Below are 13,753 nucleotides of genomic sequence, written 5' to 3' on the forward strand. Positions count from 1 at the left end.
GTACTACGCTATAGCTGAATCTCACACACGATTCAATTTCCCACTGTGCATGGACATTACGGGCCCGGCAAGTAACTTTGGGTGCGTTCCACTTGCTATTCACAACGTTCACAATGTGCACTTATCCGTTTCACTTGAAATGTATTGAACATCATATAAGTAAACAACTTCAGATCTCAAATTTTATCTATGCGATTGTCTCATCTCTTTGGTTTAGTAGTATAGGTGAAACTAGTATAACTAATATTTAAATGATTCATTTAAATCTTTTTCTCATTAATTTTTGAAACAGCGTTTTATAAAACATATATAGTGGATATTGAAAATCATAATTATGACGCATATTGGGATCTGACATAGTTGAAGCGCTCCAAGCGGTAAAAAATGAAAGCAGAGGAAGCCCGGGTTTTACATTGATTCTTATGGATATTTTTCAATAAATTGCAATTTATTATTGAAAACCTTAAAACTTTTGAATTTGGGAGAAAAGTTTGTACAGATATTCTCCATCGAAATCATTATAACCCTCCTGTAATTTCAATAGACATTTAGACACTTAGGCACTTCTGCGCCATATTGAATTTTCTATATATCTATATATATTGACTCCGCCCACGTGTCAGATCCCAATAGCTCTAATATTAAGATTATTGCCTGAAGAACAGTCCGATAGTGATTCGAGCAGTTCCGATGAGGAATGGGAAGTAAATTTAATAAGACAAAAACGCGTCTTACGCGTTCGTATAAAAAATTATTATACGCAGGTTGTTTGTAATTATACCAACAGAGATTTTAAAAGTCATTTTAGGTGAGTTAAATTACATATGTTATAAATTATATTGCTTATTAAGAATTCATTTTTGATCTAAAGTATTATGCAAAACTATTAATGTTATTCTATAATAAATAAACTTTATGAAAGAGCATAAGGCATAAGTTTCAAAGAAGTTTTTTTGCATTGCTGTTTAATTGTTTTTATTTATTAAATCATATCATGTTTATACATTGGAACGTGTGACTTTCGAAGAAGTTTTGCATGTAATTGAACCAGATCTTTCACGTAAAACTCCAGGATATAGATCAATTCCTGCAAGAATACAATTTCTCATTGCCTTATGGAAAATGGCAACGATGGATAGTTACAGGTAAAATTTTCTGTGTATTACTGAAAATAATACTTCTTGATAATCTGATTGTTTTTTAAGATCAATTGGAGATCGTTTCAATGTGGGAAAAGCTACTACTTTTAGGGCAGTTAAAAGAGTCTCGCGTGCACTATTTAATATTGCTCCGTACATAATTCGTTGGCCCTCAAGTGCTGAAGCACAAACTGTAAAAGAAAAATTTCAGCAAGCTTCTGGATTTCCAGGAGTAATAGGTGCTATAGATGGCACACATATTAAAATTGATGCTCCAAATAAAAATCCTGCCGATATCATCAATAGAAAAGGATATCACTCTATTCAGCTGCAAGTAAGTTACGAAAAATAGCTTCTCATGTCTTACATTGGTTTTAATTAGGTGGTATGTAATCACAGGGCTTTATTTACACATTGCTTTGCTGGATATCCAGGATCGCTCCATGATCAAAGAGTGTTTAAGAAATCTGAGGTGTTTGATTACTTACAGGATGCAACTAAATTTCCTACCAATACTCACTTAGTAGGAGATGCGGCATACGAGCTTCATCAACATTTATTAGTGCCATTTAAAGACAACGGGCATTTAACGGATGCACAAATAAAATACAATTTTCAATTATCTTCTACAAGAATAGTTGTAGAAAGATCATTTGCTTTATTAAAGGGGAAAATGCGAAGCTTATTACATTGTCTGCCAATGACTAGGGTTGAACTGATACCAGAATATATTATAGCATGTTGTACCATACATAACATTTCCTTATTACATAAAAATGAACTATCTTTAATCATAAGATCAGAAACACAAAATACTCATTCAACACAAAATTCAAATGTAGGACAAGATTATTATTCAAATGGCTCAGAAAAAAGAAATGCAATAATGAACTCATTAAGGTAAATGGGATCGGAACTACTTTTTGTAATAATTACTTATATTTATATTACTGTAATTATTTGGAAATTAAAAATACAATATACACTAAAATTAGTAAAAATATTATTCATTGCACTTCATTCTTCCATGTAAAATATATTCGAATATTAGCATTTAACATTTTTCTATTAAAAAAAGAAGAAAAAATGCATATCACATAGAGAAAATACAATGCACACCTGATATAGCTAGTAAAAATAGATTAGCATTTATTGCTGGTTGTGAACTGCTTAATCATCGAAAACTAAAAATCTTTCTTAATTCTAAATAATACTATATATATATATATATATATTTGAAGCACAGCATTAAGCTTTTTAACAAAAAAAATGTAATATCACAGTTTTTAGAAAATATGGGTATTGTGTTTCCATCAAGAAACTGAGAATTTTACTTTTTCAAATGTTCCATTAGTAAGTTCACTAATTTTTTGTCCAATTCTATTCTTTCATCATGACGTTTTTGCTTTTTGGCTTCATGCTCCTCTTTTTGCTTTAATTTTTTTGCTAATAGCTGCACAGTTGTCAACCTTTTAACTTTTAGTGACCCTACAGTGAAATTAATTATTACAATAATTGACTTAAAGTTTGGATTAAATTATATATTACATTATTTATTGCTTATTTCTGAAATGATTTAAAAAAATACTTACTGGCAATTTCAGAATCTTTATCCTCTGAATAAAAGGCATCATCAGTTGTATCAGAATCACTTAAATTAATGGATTTTAAAGGTGATTTCAATGAGGGTGAATTATTTTTTACCGTCAGTCCAGTACTAGATGCAACTGCTACCGGATTACACCAAGCTCGTTTAGAAAATATTTCGTCCATGATCTTAAAAAATAAATTTGTAATAGATATTCAATAATATGTACAAAATATTAAATTGTGTTAAACAGAAACTTTAACAAAATAGCCAACCTTAAAATGTTTCCATTTCTGTCGGTTATTTCCAGATTTACCATTATGATCCTTGACACTTTTGTATGTCTGTTTTAGTGTTCTTAATTTGGATGCACATTGCATTGGTGTTAAATTGTATCCATTGTCTTTTAATCCTTGGGATATGATATACCAACATTTCTTGTATGTTAGTTTTCCTTTCAGTAACTTTGGTTCTAGCTCTTCAAATTTCCTCAATAAAAATTGGACACATGAGTCTGGCCATCTATACACAACTCCTAAATATAAACATGTTAATTATAGTATAAAAGAACATCAGTATTAAATTAATTAATTTAGTTAAAAATACAATATAAAAGTTTTAATTGCCTTTATCGTCACTCAAATTTGATGAAATATTTGGCATAAAGTTTTCATCTTCCTCATCGGTATTTGTATCTTCCAGATTGTTATTACTGAAGTTTTTAATATTATCTACTAACCAAAAAATTTATGTATATTACCCCCATTAACAATATTCTCTATACAATATGAAAATGATTTATTAATTTAAAAACCAATTTTATACGAATAAAATTTACTTTGTTGGTAATTATTTAGCTCTAAAGTATCTTTATTTGATGCTTCAGCAGTATCTTCTTTGTCTTCAAAGCGTCGCAACGAATCTAATAAATTTGTCCTAAATGTTATGTCTGAAAAAATGTTACTGCTATTACAATTTTTCAAAAAATGATTTTATTTTTTTAATTTATCTGAAGTTTTACCTATATCAGCACGATCTGCTTCTTCCGGGTCTAGCAGAACTTTATATACTTTACCATTCTTGTAATCATTTAGTATCACTTCTCTTAAATTACCAGAATCCATAGTATGAGAAAATTTATAAATTTCATTCTTCTTTTTATGTTTAAATTGAGGTAGAGTTTACCTTTTCTTAATTTCACACACAACGTTTAACAATTTTTCTCATTGCATATCCGAAATAACAATAAACTTTATATAGATAGGGCTATCCCATACATAAATGTAACGACCCGAAGTTGCTCATTTATAATGATCACAAAAATATTCCATACATTCCAAGTGAAACGGATAGGTGAGCATTGTGAACGTTGTGAATAGCAAGTGGAACGCACCGTTGTTCCTTTTTTTTTTCAAAAATTTAACTTTTGCTAAGGTGAAAAAATACACTTGCCTAATATTTGGATTTCACTACTTTTTTTAATTGGATAATTCTACTATAATATTTATGCTAAATGGTTTATGTACTTGCCGCCTTTTTTTACAGGCGAAGTCTGTTTTTTGTGGGATAATGTAATTATTCAGATCATACTATTGAATTTATTAAATGCAATTATTTTTATGTTTTTAGGTTACTGTGATATTTTATAATGCTTTAAAATTTCAACTACAATTATAGTGTATAGTATTACTAAGGAAAAATTAGTGGCACATGTAAGTATTATAAGAAAAAATATATATATATATATATTATATATTATAAAGAATTATATGAATTATTATCAGTCTTAATCGAGTTTTTTTATTACCTTTTATTACATTTACAAAATCTTTTAAAAATATAAGTAATAAAAATAACCATCTTCATCATTTAAAAACAAAGTAACTTTGATGAAAATTAAAATTATACATTTATAAATCAAAAAGAATATGTAAATTCTACTGCGTAAATGTTTACTGGGTAACAAGACAATTACATTAGTTAGTAATATCACAAATTGGTAATAATAAATGTGAATACTGGAATTGAAAACTCACTGAATTCAATTTACCTTGAAATCATCATTTTATCTATTACTTAATAATAATGAGTAGTACTATATCTCATATTAATTATATCACAAGTGTTTATAAAGCTCTTTGATGAAACAACATGCTACAAGCACTAGCATTTAAAAAATTTAAAGAAAACAAAAATTTAAAGTAACAAAACTAAGATAAAAAATAAATTTTTTATATAATGTTCCTTAAGTTCATTTTTGCATACTTTTCAAAACTTGACCTTTAATACTGAGCTCAATTTTTAATATTTCAAGTTTATACTTTTCTTGTTCCAGTTTAGTACGTAAGATATCCAGTTCTGTTTCTTGTTTAAGTTGCAAGTCACACACACACAGTTTTCATTAATTCTACTAATTCAGTTTTAGATTCAATTAAAATTTCAAACTGTTTTATTTTATTTTCAGACTTCATGTATCTCTTATTATTGTACAGCTTTACTCTTTCATGGTACAATGGTGTACTCAATCTTTTCTTTAAAATATCTGTTGCTGACCCCTTATTATTTTTTACCTTCTTTGGTTTGACAACTTCCTGTGAAAATGTATGGTAATAGTCTTGAACAATATTAAATTATTTCATATAATTTAATATAAACTTTATAATTATCATTACCCAAATTAGAATACCTGATATTGTACATCGTATTCTTCATAATTGTTGCTTGAATCCATATCCTGCAAAATTAAATTATTTGTTACATTATATGACTATATTTTCATATGCATGTTATAAATTATAGACTTTATAAATATTTTATTACAATGACTTACACTTATTTCAAAAACAATAGGATCTTCGTCATTGTCTACTAATAGGTCTTCCACAGTTTCCATAGGAGGGGTAAACGTAGAATTACAAGGATCGTCCTGTATATCTGTGTGTATAGTATTAAAATATTTATGAAATCGTGAAAGATCCTAAATTTATAACTAATTATATATTAGGGAATTAGATTTATAGGTACTGTATGTACTTACTAATTTCATCACTATCAAATTCATTATCCAATCCATTAATATGAGATTTTAAAATACAAGCAACTTTATCCAATGTTGGATTTGAATTCTCCTTATTTTCACGTGGGTCACCACCTAATAACGTAATAATAAGTACTGTAATTATTTGAAGCGATAAGAGAATTTATCATTTATTTCAAAAGTATAAAAATAACTAACCTGTTTTGTACAGATTTGCTCTGTCCGTAGCTGCATGCTTTCTGGTTTTTTTTTTAATTTTCCCAACATTGTTTTAAATTTTTCATATCTCATGCCGTTGAAGAAGATGCATTAAATAAATTGGTAATTTTAATCCAGCACTCTTCTTTCGTTTTCCCACTAACCGCGTCTGTACGATTATTTTCTATAATAGCTTTATATTTCTCTATTATTTCTATTAATAATATTTTTCACTTTCCGAGAAATTGCTTACTCTTTTTCTTTTTTCCTCTGCAGACATTTTTCTTTTAATTTACGATACGTACGATAGTGAGTAGAATGTTTAAGTATGGGTGCGTTCAACCGACACCTAGCGCAACTAAGCGGCTAAATCAAGCTAGCATCGCTAAGCAAACGATTTGTCCAACCGACATTTAGCGCAACCATAAAGGCTGAGTCTAGTTAGCATAGTTGAGCAGCTGGTACGTCCAACCGACATTCAGCGAAATTAAATCGTCTAACTGAAGTTAGCTTTGCTGAGTAGCTGATACGTCCAGCCGATATTTAGCGCAACTAAAGAGGCTGCGAGTCTACATACGTTATCCCTATGACAATGCTTTATTTAAAATTTAAATCGTGGTTTAAAATGTGCGAAGCTGAAGAAATACAGAATTACGAATTAAAGGGAATTGTTTATAAAGTTATTGCTCCGCTTGACATTCATAAGCGAATACAAGCAGGTAATTTTATGTTGAGAATAGAAGGATGCTTTTGCAATTAAAATTATGCTTATACAATTATATTACAAAATTTCTTTAAATCAGTTTTGTAGTAATATTCGATACATTGTCCAGTATATAATATTCTTAGCGCATAAAAGTTACAAAATATTGATTCTTGGAGATATGAATATTTTGAATAAAATCTTTCAGTTAAATACTTTTTTTAGATTTCAATTTCGCTGAATCCTATATTAATAATATGGTAGATAGAACAAATGTCTCAACAGAAAAGAACAAACGTTTTCATGTAGAAGAAAATGAAGGTCTAGATTTATTACATGAAACAATGTCCCAAAACCAAGATGATAGGTTTCAATCGGCATTTCAAACAGCTTCCCATAATAATGACGAAGACTGTAAAATGTTGGAATGCTTAAATGAATACGTGGAAGAAGGTTCTGACTTATTTAAAGAGGATGAAAGAAAAAGTAAATACGAAATTTATTTAACTAATAATATTCTTTAATTTCCGATATTCTAGCTTTCTTTTATCCCCAGATGTTTGGAACTCAAAAAGTATCAAGTTTTTGCTCACTCATTATAAACATAGAATCGACAAATTTAGAAATCCAAAAATTAAAAATGTTAATTTATGGAGAGAAATAGCTGATGAGTTCAAGTCTATAGGATATAATTTCAAATCAGATGCTCTTGATAAGAAGATTAGAAATATGAAGATTACATTTAAAAAAATTAAATCGTCTAAAAAGAAAACAGGAGAAGGCAGATATAGTTGGCAGTGGTATGATGATATGGACGAAATATTTAGTACTGATAAATCAATTAATTTCGATGCCAGTATTGCCTCCATGAGCAGCAATAAGAGAAATTCTTCGGAAATATTGGATTTTTCAATTAGAACGTTTTCTTCATATAAATTTAAATTTCCTGTTTCTAATAATTATTATTGAAAACTGCTTTATACATAATATCTCCTTTCTTTTATTATTAAATGACGATGTTTTTAACAGCAGTGAAGAGATTGATGAGGATGACCCTTTACCTTCCCCATCGCAAGAAAATGACATCCTAAACAAAGCAGAAAATATTACAAGCAAAAGAAAATATGAAAACGGGAAGAATTTACATTTACATAGGGAGAAAGCACTGAAAGTAGAATCAGAAAAATTAGACGTATTAAAAAGTATTGAAAATAAACTTAAAAAACAGCTTGAAACGCAGGATGAAAGGTTAGAAAGTTTATTAAAGATTCAGGAACGAAAAAATGCATTAATAGAGAAGAAAAATAAGCTTTTAGAAGAAAAAAATAAAATGTTATTAAACCTATTACAAAGTAAACAGTAAACCATTCTAAAACATTTTATTGTTACCTACTATTGCTTTTATGTCAGCGTTTTTAATTTCATTCATTATATATTCTATAACTTAAGGAGAGCAGTAACATAAAATTGTACCTATACTTTTAGGTTTTAAAGCATTATGTATAATATCATGATTAAAGATTATATAGTTGCTATTTGAATTGTATTTTTAGGTATACTTCTTCAATTTCTTGTATTCTTCCTTATATAGATTGCAAGATAGTCACATTAGTAATCTTCTAATTTGAGTGCTAACTTAAACTTCGACTATATTTATTTTTAATTTCTTAAAAGAAATAATTTATAGAACGCACATCCTGTTGTGAAGACATTAACACATTAAATTTGATTCACATCTAATTATTTCAGTTTTTACTACTTTCTCTTTTAGTGAACAAAATTCGATAATAGAGTGAGTTATAATAAACAAAATATATTTGGAAGACCTGAAGTATTTAATACAAGTGTAATAACAGCAGTTTTTGTATACTATTTACAGTATTCTCATTATACTAAAAGTAATAAAGCAATTTGCAGCTTTTGAAATAAATTGAAGAAACAAACTGCAATTGATAGCTTAATTACTGAATGAATACTGTAAAGGGTTTGTTTAATATTTATATTAATCATATTTTTGAACAGGAAAATGAATTGCTGTAGAGTCCATGTATCAGCGAACAAATTATACATTTAAGGAATCGCAACAAATGTCTTGGAATAGCGCTTAAAAATATTTCGTATTTTAATAAAAATTTGTCACAGTTAGATTACTTTTACCAACTAATTCGAGATTACAGTTGTATAATGTGTGCTACGTTAACTGTATGATAGTAGTCCGACTAGAGCTTCTAGCCGAGTTTGGTACTAGGAGTCACCCAGGGTCAATTCGACGAAGTAGTTTTAAGGCCCATTGTCATAAGCCTTGTTTAAGCTGGATTAAATTAATTATGCTATATTCTACATGACATAAAATATAGCATAATTAACTGAATCCAGCTTAATGAAAACTTGTAACACGGCCGTATTCATTGTCGTTCCTTAAAGAGCTCTTTAGATTAAGGACTCCTTATTCCCTAGACAAGGAATGAGCCAATCACAATGAGAGATTTTAATATGGCCATTGCTATTCCCATTGTGATTGGTTCATTCCTTGCCTAGGAAATAAGGAGTCATTAATTGAAAGAGCTCCTTAAGGAACGACTATAAATACGGCCATACTTAAGTCGGACTTAAATTGGTATAGTTCCTGTTACATTAAATATATCACAAAGTCAAATGTGAACTAAAGTGGTATAGTTCATGTTACATAAACTATACCAATTAAGTCAGACTCGAGTTAAGCCTACGTAGTACTTGCTCGAATTGAACCTTAATCGTAGATCGTAGCAATATGCATGATTCATAAATTCCTTATTTTTAAATATTTAGAAAAATATAATATATTAATATTAATTATTGCATAATATTCTCATTAGTTTTTCTCTCTTCACTCGAGCATTTTCAAATTCTATGAGTTCATGGTTAGTGAAACTGCTACTTGAGTTCTGAATATCTAATGCTACATTCATTTCATTTCTTAAAATAAGAAAATTATGAAGGGTGCACGCTGCTGCGATAATATTATTAGCCATTCGAACGCTATTCACTTCTACAAATTTTAGCCTTCGCCACTTTCCTTTTAGGAAAGCAAATGCTCGCTCTATAATGGAGCGACTTGACGCATGCCTTACATTATAATTTATTTGTTCACTTGACAAATGACCATTGTCCTTAGTAGACATGCTAGGCCGGTTCTGGCCCCCCCCCCCCCCCACTCCTGTCCACTCGGCTGAGCCTGGTTGCGAGGTAGTGGGGGGAGCCAAGAAGTGCTAAGCGGTGGTGGTGGGGGAAATCGGAGGCTCCACGTGAGCTCGCAGCAAGTATGGGCGAGAGGGTTGCGGGGGTGCGGGAGGATACTTGCAGCATTTTGACATCACACCCCCACTCCTCTGACGTCAGGTCTCAGTTAGTAAAAGCAATTTCCTAGATGGTAAAACAGATTCTCCCTGCGTTTTTTTTTGCTCGCGTAACCTTGAATCTTTGCAGCATGCTACTACCCCGTTGAACCCCCTTTACCCTAAATGTAGCTGAGTATGTTACTTTTTTCCATAGCTCAGCAATTTTTGAACTAATATATAATAGCATGCACAAACACAATTTTATAAATCAACAAAACAAAAATAAACCTTATTATATATGTTTTTATTGTAATAACAGTTAATTATAAAATGGTATTATTGAAATATACATTGATTAAAATGTTGATAATATAAATGTACAATGTTACATTTTTTTAAGTTATATATTTTCAGAAGATAATAGTTCAACAATTACATCTCGTTTTTCTTGACCCAATCTTCTCCTTTCAGTGCTTGAAGCCACGGTAATAAAGCTGCTGGTTCACACATATAACATGCTTTTTTTTAAAAAGACTACTCTATTTTAAAATGATATTTTTAATTCGAAACTTCGTAACTATGAGATAGTAATTCCTGCTATAAGACCTTTTTAAAGCGTTCTTGACAGATGTCAGTGTTAACTGAAAAGTACATACAATCATCATATGCATTCAATATTACTACGTAAAGGCTAGAATGCTATAAATATACACCTATTCGTTTACTTCATCTTCAGTTATCATGACATTCTCGCTGTCGATTATTCCAGTAACTTTATTATTTTCAAAAATCGAGAAATTGTCCTCAATATCATCACTATTATCACTGTCAATTATTTCAATTACAGTATCAGCATCATCAGAATCATCTACATTGAATACTTCGTTTACTTCATCTTCAATTATCATGTCATTCTCGCTGTCGATTATTCCAGTAACTTTATTATTTTCATAAATCGAAAAATTGTCCTCAATATCATCACTATTATCACTGTTAATTATTTGAATTACAGTATTAGCATCATCAAAATCATCTGCGGTCAATACTTCAGTTACTTTATCTTCAACCATTGTCTCGTTCTCACCGTTGATCATTTCAATAACATCAATACATTCCTCGCTACAATCATCACTATTATCACTATTATCACTGTCAATTATTTCAATTACAGTATTAGCATCATTAGAATCATCTACATTGAATACTTCGTTTACTTCATCTTCAATTATCATGTCATTCTCTCTGTTGATTATTCCAGTAACTTTATTATTTGCAAAAATCGAAAAATTGTGCTCAATATCATCACTATTATCACTGTCAATTATTTGAATTACAGTATTAACATCATCAGAATCATCTGCGGTCAATACTTCAGTTACTTCATCTTCAATCATTGTCTCGTTCTCACCGTCGATTATTTCAATAACATCAATATATTCCTCGCTACAATCATCACTTATAATTTCCTCACAACGTTGCATATTTGTATTAATTTGAAATAGTAATTCAAATAATAAGTTCATATCCCTTTCAATTTCATTTAATATATTGTCACTACAATTGTATATAACTTTAATATTAACCATTGAAATAGTTTTTCTTCAAAATGTCTCCTTTACTTTAAACTGTTAAAACAGAGGATGAAACAAAAATCTAATGAACTGTTTAGAGCTACTCAAGTATTTAAAACATTTCCACCACCAACTACCTTAATAAAAGACACCCTTTCAACAGAAACGTTGGAGGTGTGTGTACTTATCATTCATATTTTATTTCGTTTGATGGAATTACACCCTACTTTAGATAAGCAAACACATATCATCATCTTGCTAAGCGATGAAACCAAAATCATCGTGAGAATCAACGTAATAGAGTTTCAAGGCAGAAACGTTTAAGGTATAACACATACACATGCTTTTAATAAAAGAAGAAGAATAATTTTATTAATAAGCCTATGTCGTTTAATTCTTAAATATGATATATATTAGAAAGATTTGTATGAACGATGTATGTTTCGGATGTGCAAATACTTTTGATGCTTCAGATATACAATCATACGCATGCTTTTAATAGAAGAATGATTTTATTAATAAGCCTAGGTCGTTTAATTCTTAAATATAATACATATTAGAAAGATTTGTATGAACGATGTATGTTTTGGATGTACAAATACTTTTGATGCATCAAATTTCAGCGAGAGAGAAGCGTGCTTCAGATATACAAATATCTTTGTCGTATTAAATATCAGCACGTGATGAAAATTAAGTACCTCTTAGACGCTCCACGCTGGACCTTACCGTATAACGATATGTCATACGTGTGGGGGGTGAAATTGAGATCTTCAGCGAGATCATATTTTTTTACGAAATTTTAATATATATTTTATCCAGATGATAGATCTTTACAAATATGTTGATCGCTAACACATTGAAGATCATCAAAATGTGCTTGAATGATTCATGCATATTCTTTTAATAGAATCATAATTTGATTAATCAGCAGTATATCATCTTACTAATCAGTGTTAATGACATGTTAAAAATCTGCACACGTTTTCAACAAAAAATTATTTACCCCTTCCATCAATGAATTTTACCCCCTCCATCAACAATTTTTTCTATATAAATGGATTCGAATAATACTGAACCAGCTTCAATCTGTTCAAACTTTAGCTAGTGCATCGACCGCACAACCAGCAAGAATCTTCCGATCAGTACTTTAGTTAGTGCATCAACCACAACCAGTAAGAAAACTCAGATCAGTTTATACCTCAGTCTCAATTGCTAAAGAAAGGTAGGAATATATTATTCAAATATTGTTTTAATTTTTCAATAATAATAATAATAATAGTTTTCTCTAATATAGGGTCTACATAAAATGGCATTTTTAACTGGAGTTAATGCATTCGCTTTCATCCCTGAGAAGACATTTGTTAAATTAAACAGTCTCGAGGAAAATAAAGAATATGAAATAATTGAAATGATGAAAATAAAGACTAAATATGGAATGAGGATAATAGCGAAACTATCAACGGAGGATTGGTTTTATCTCCCTGCCCGGATGGTTGCCTTACTCGAATCGCAGGATCAGTTTACGGAGCTGATAAATGCAGCATCACAAAATATTTTAATCATGAAATACTTAGGCGGGAATTATAATAATTTAGAATTTAAGATTAAACAATAAGTGTTTTGCATAATAAATGAGTGAATAAAATGCTTTATATATATTTATTAAAAAGTGCTTTATTTTTTTCTAACCTTACATATCTAACTTACATTTCTAACAATATTCGTAAGCGGATTATAGTCTATAATTTTATCATGTATAATTAAACAATAGGCTGTAGTATTACTCGGAATATTTTTCCAACACTCGATTTCAATCTTAACATCGACCGTGCCGGTTTTCACTGACTCGTTCTGATGTGAACAATCAATTACAAAGAGCGGACCGTATTGCAAGAAGTTTAGGTAATCGAGCATTGGTTTCGACAGTTTTTCACCAGCATAATATGAGTGGAAAAATTTTACATACATATCATAGAGTACGGAGTAGCGAGATTTCGTGAAATCAGTATCGAGACGATCGTACGGATAAAATTCAGAATTTAAATAGACTTTAACATCACGTACATCGCAATCGCTAAATTTAAGTACATTCGAATATTGATCGTTCTTCTTATTCTTTCTAAACGCCAGTATCACGTATCGAGGCTTCTCCAATTGTGTAGCTGCTTTAACAGCCCATGTATGTCGCTGTGTTTGTGGT

General features: G+C 29.9%; 2 protein-coding genes across 2 annotated transcripts; one reads left to right on the forward strand and one right to left on the reverse strand.

The window, feature by feature from the left end:
- The first annotated feature begins 1,122 nt into the window (after positions 1–1,122).
- LOC136779487 (putative nuclease HARBI1) lies at positions 1,123–2,043 on the forward strand. The gene is made up of 3 exons (XM_066737110.1): positions 1,123–1,145; positions 1,206–1,473; positions 1,522–2,043. Exons 1-3 carry the CDS (start codon positions 1,123–1,125, stop codon positions 2,041–2,043), a joined length of 813 nt encoding a protein of 270 aa, XP_066593207.1.
- An 8,652-nt stretch (positions 2,044–10,695) lies between these two features.
- LOC136779488 (coiled-coil domain-containing protein 1-like) lies at positions 10,696–11,463 on the reverse strand. Its single transcript, XM_066737111.1, has one exon. The coding sequence runs from the start codon at positions 11,461–11,463 to the stop codon at positions 10,696–10,698; it is 768 nt and encodes a 255-aa protein (XP_066593208.1).
- Positions 11,464–13,753: the final 2,290 nt, after the last annotated feature.

This window comes from Prorops nasuta, unplaced genomic scaffold (genome assembly GCF_024137725.1).
Source record: "Prorops nasuta isolate Cenicafe-Biocafe unplaced genomic scaffold, Cenicafe_Pnas_1.2 PNAS00017, whole genome shotgun sequence".
Taxonomy (NCBI): Eukaryota; Metazoa; Arthropoda; class Insecta; order Hymenoptera; family Bethylidae; genus Prorops; species Prorops nasuta.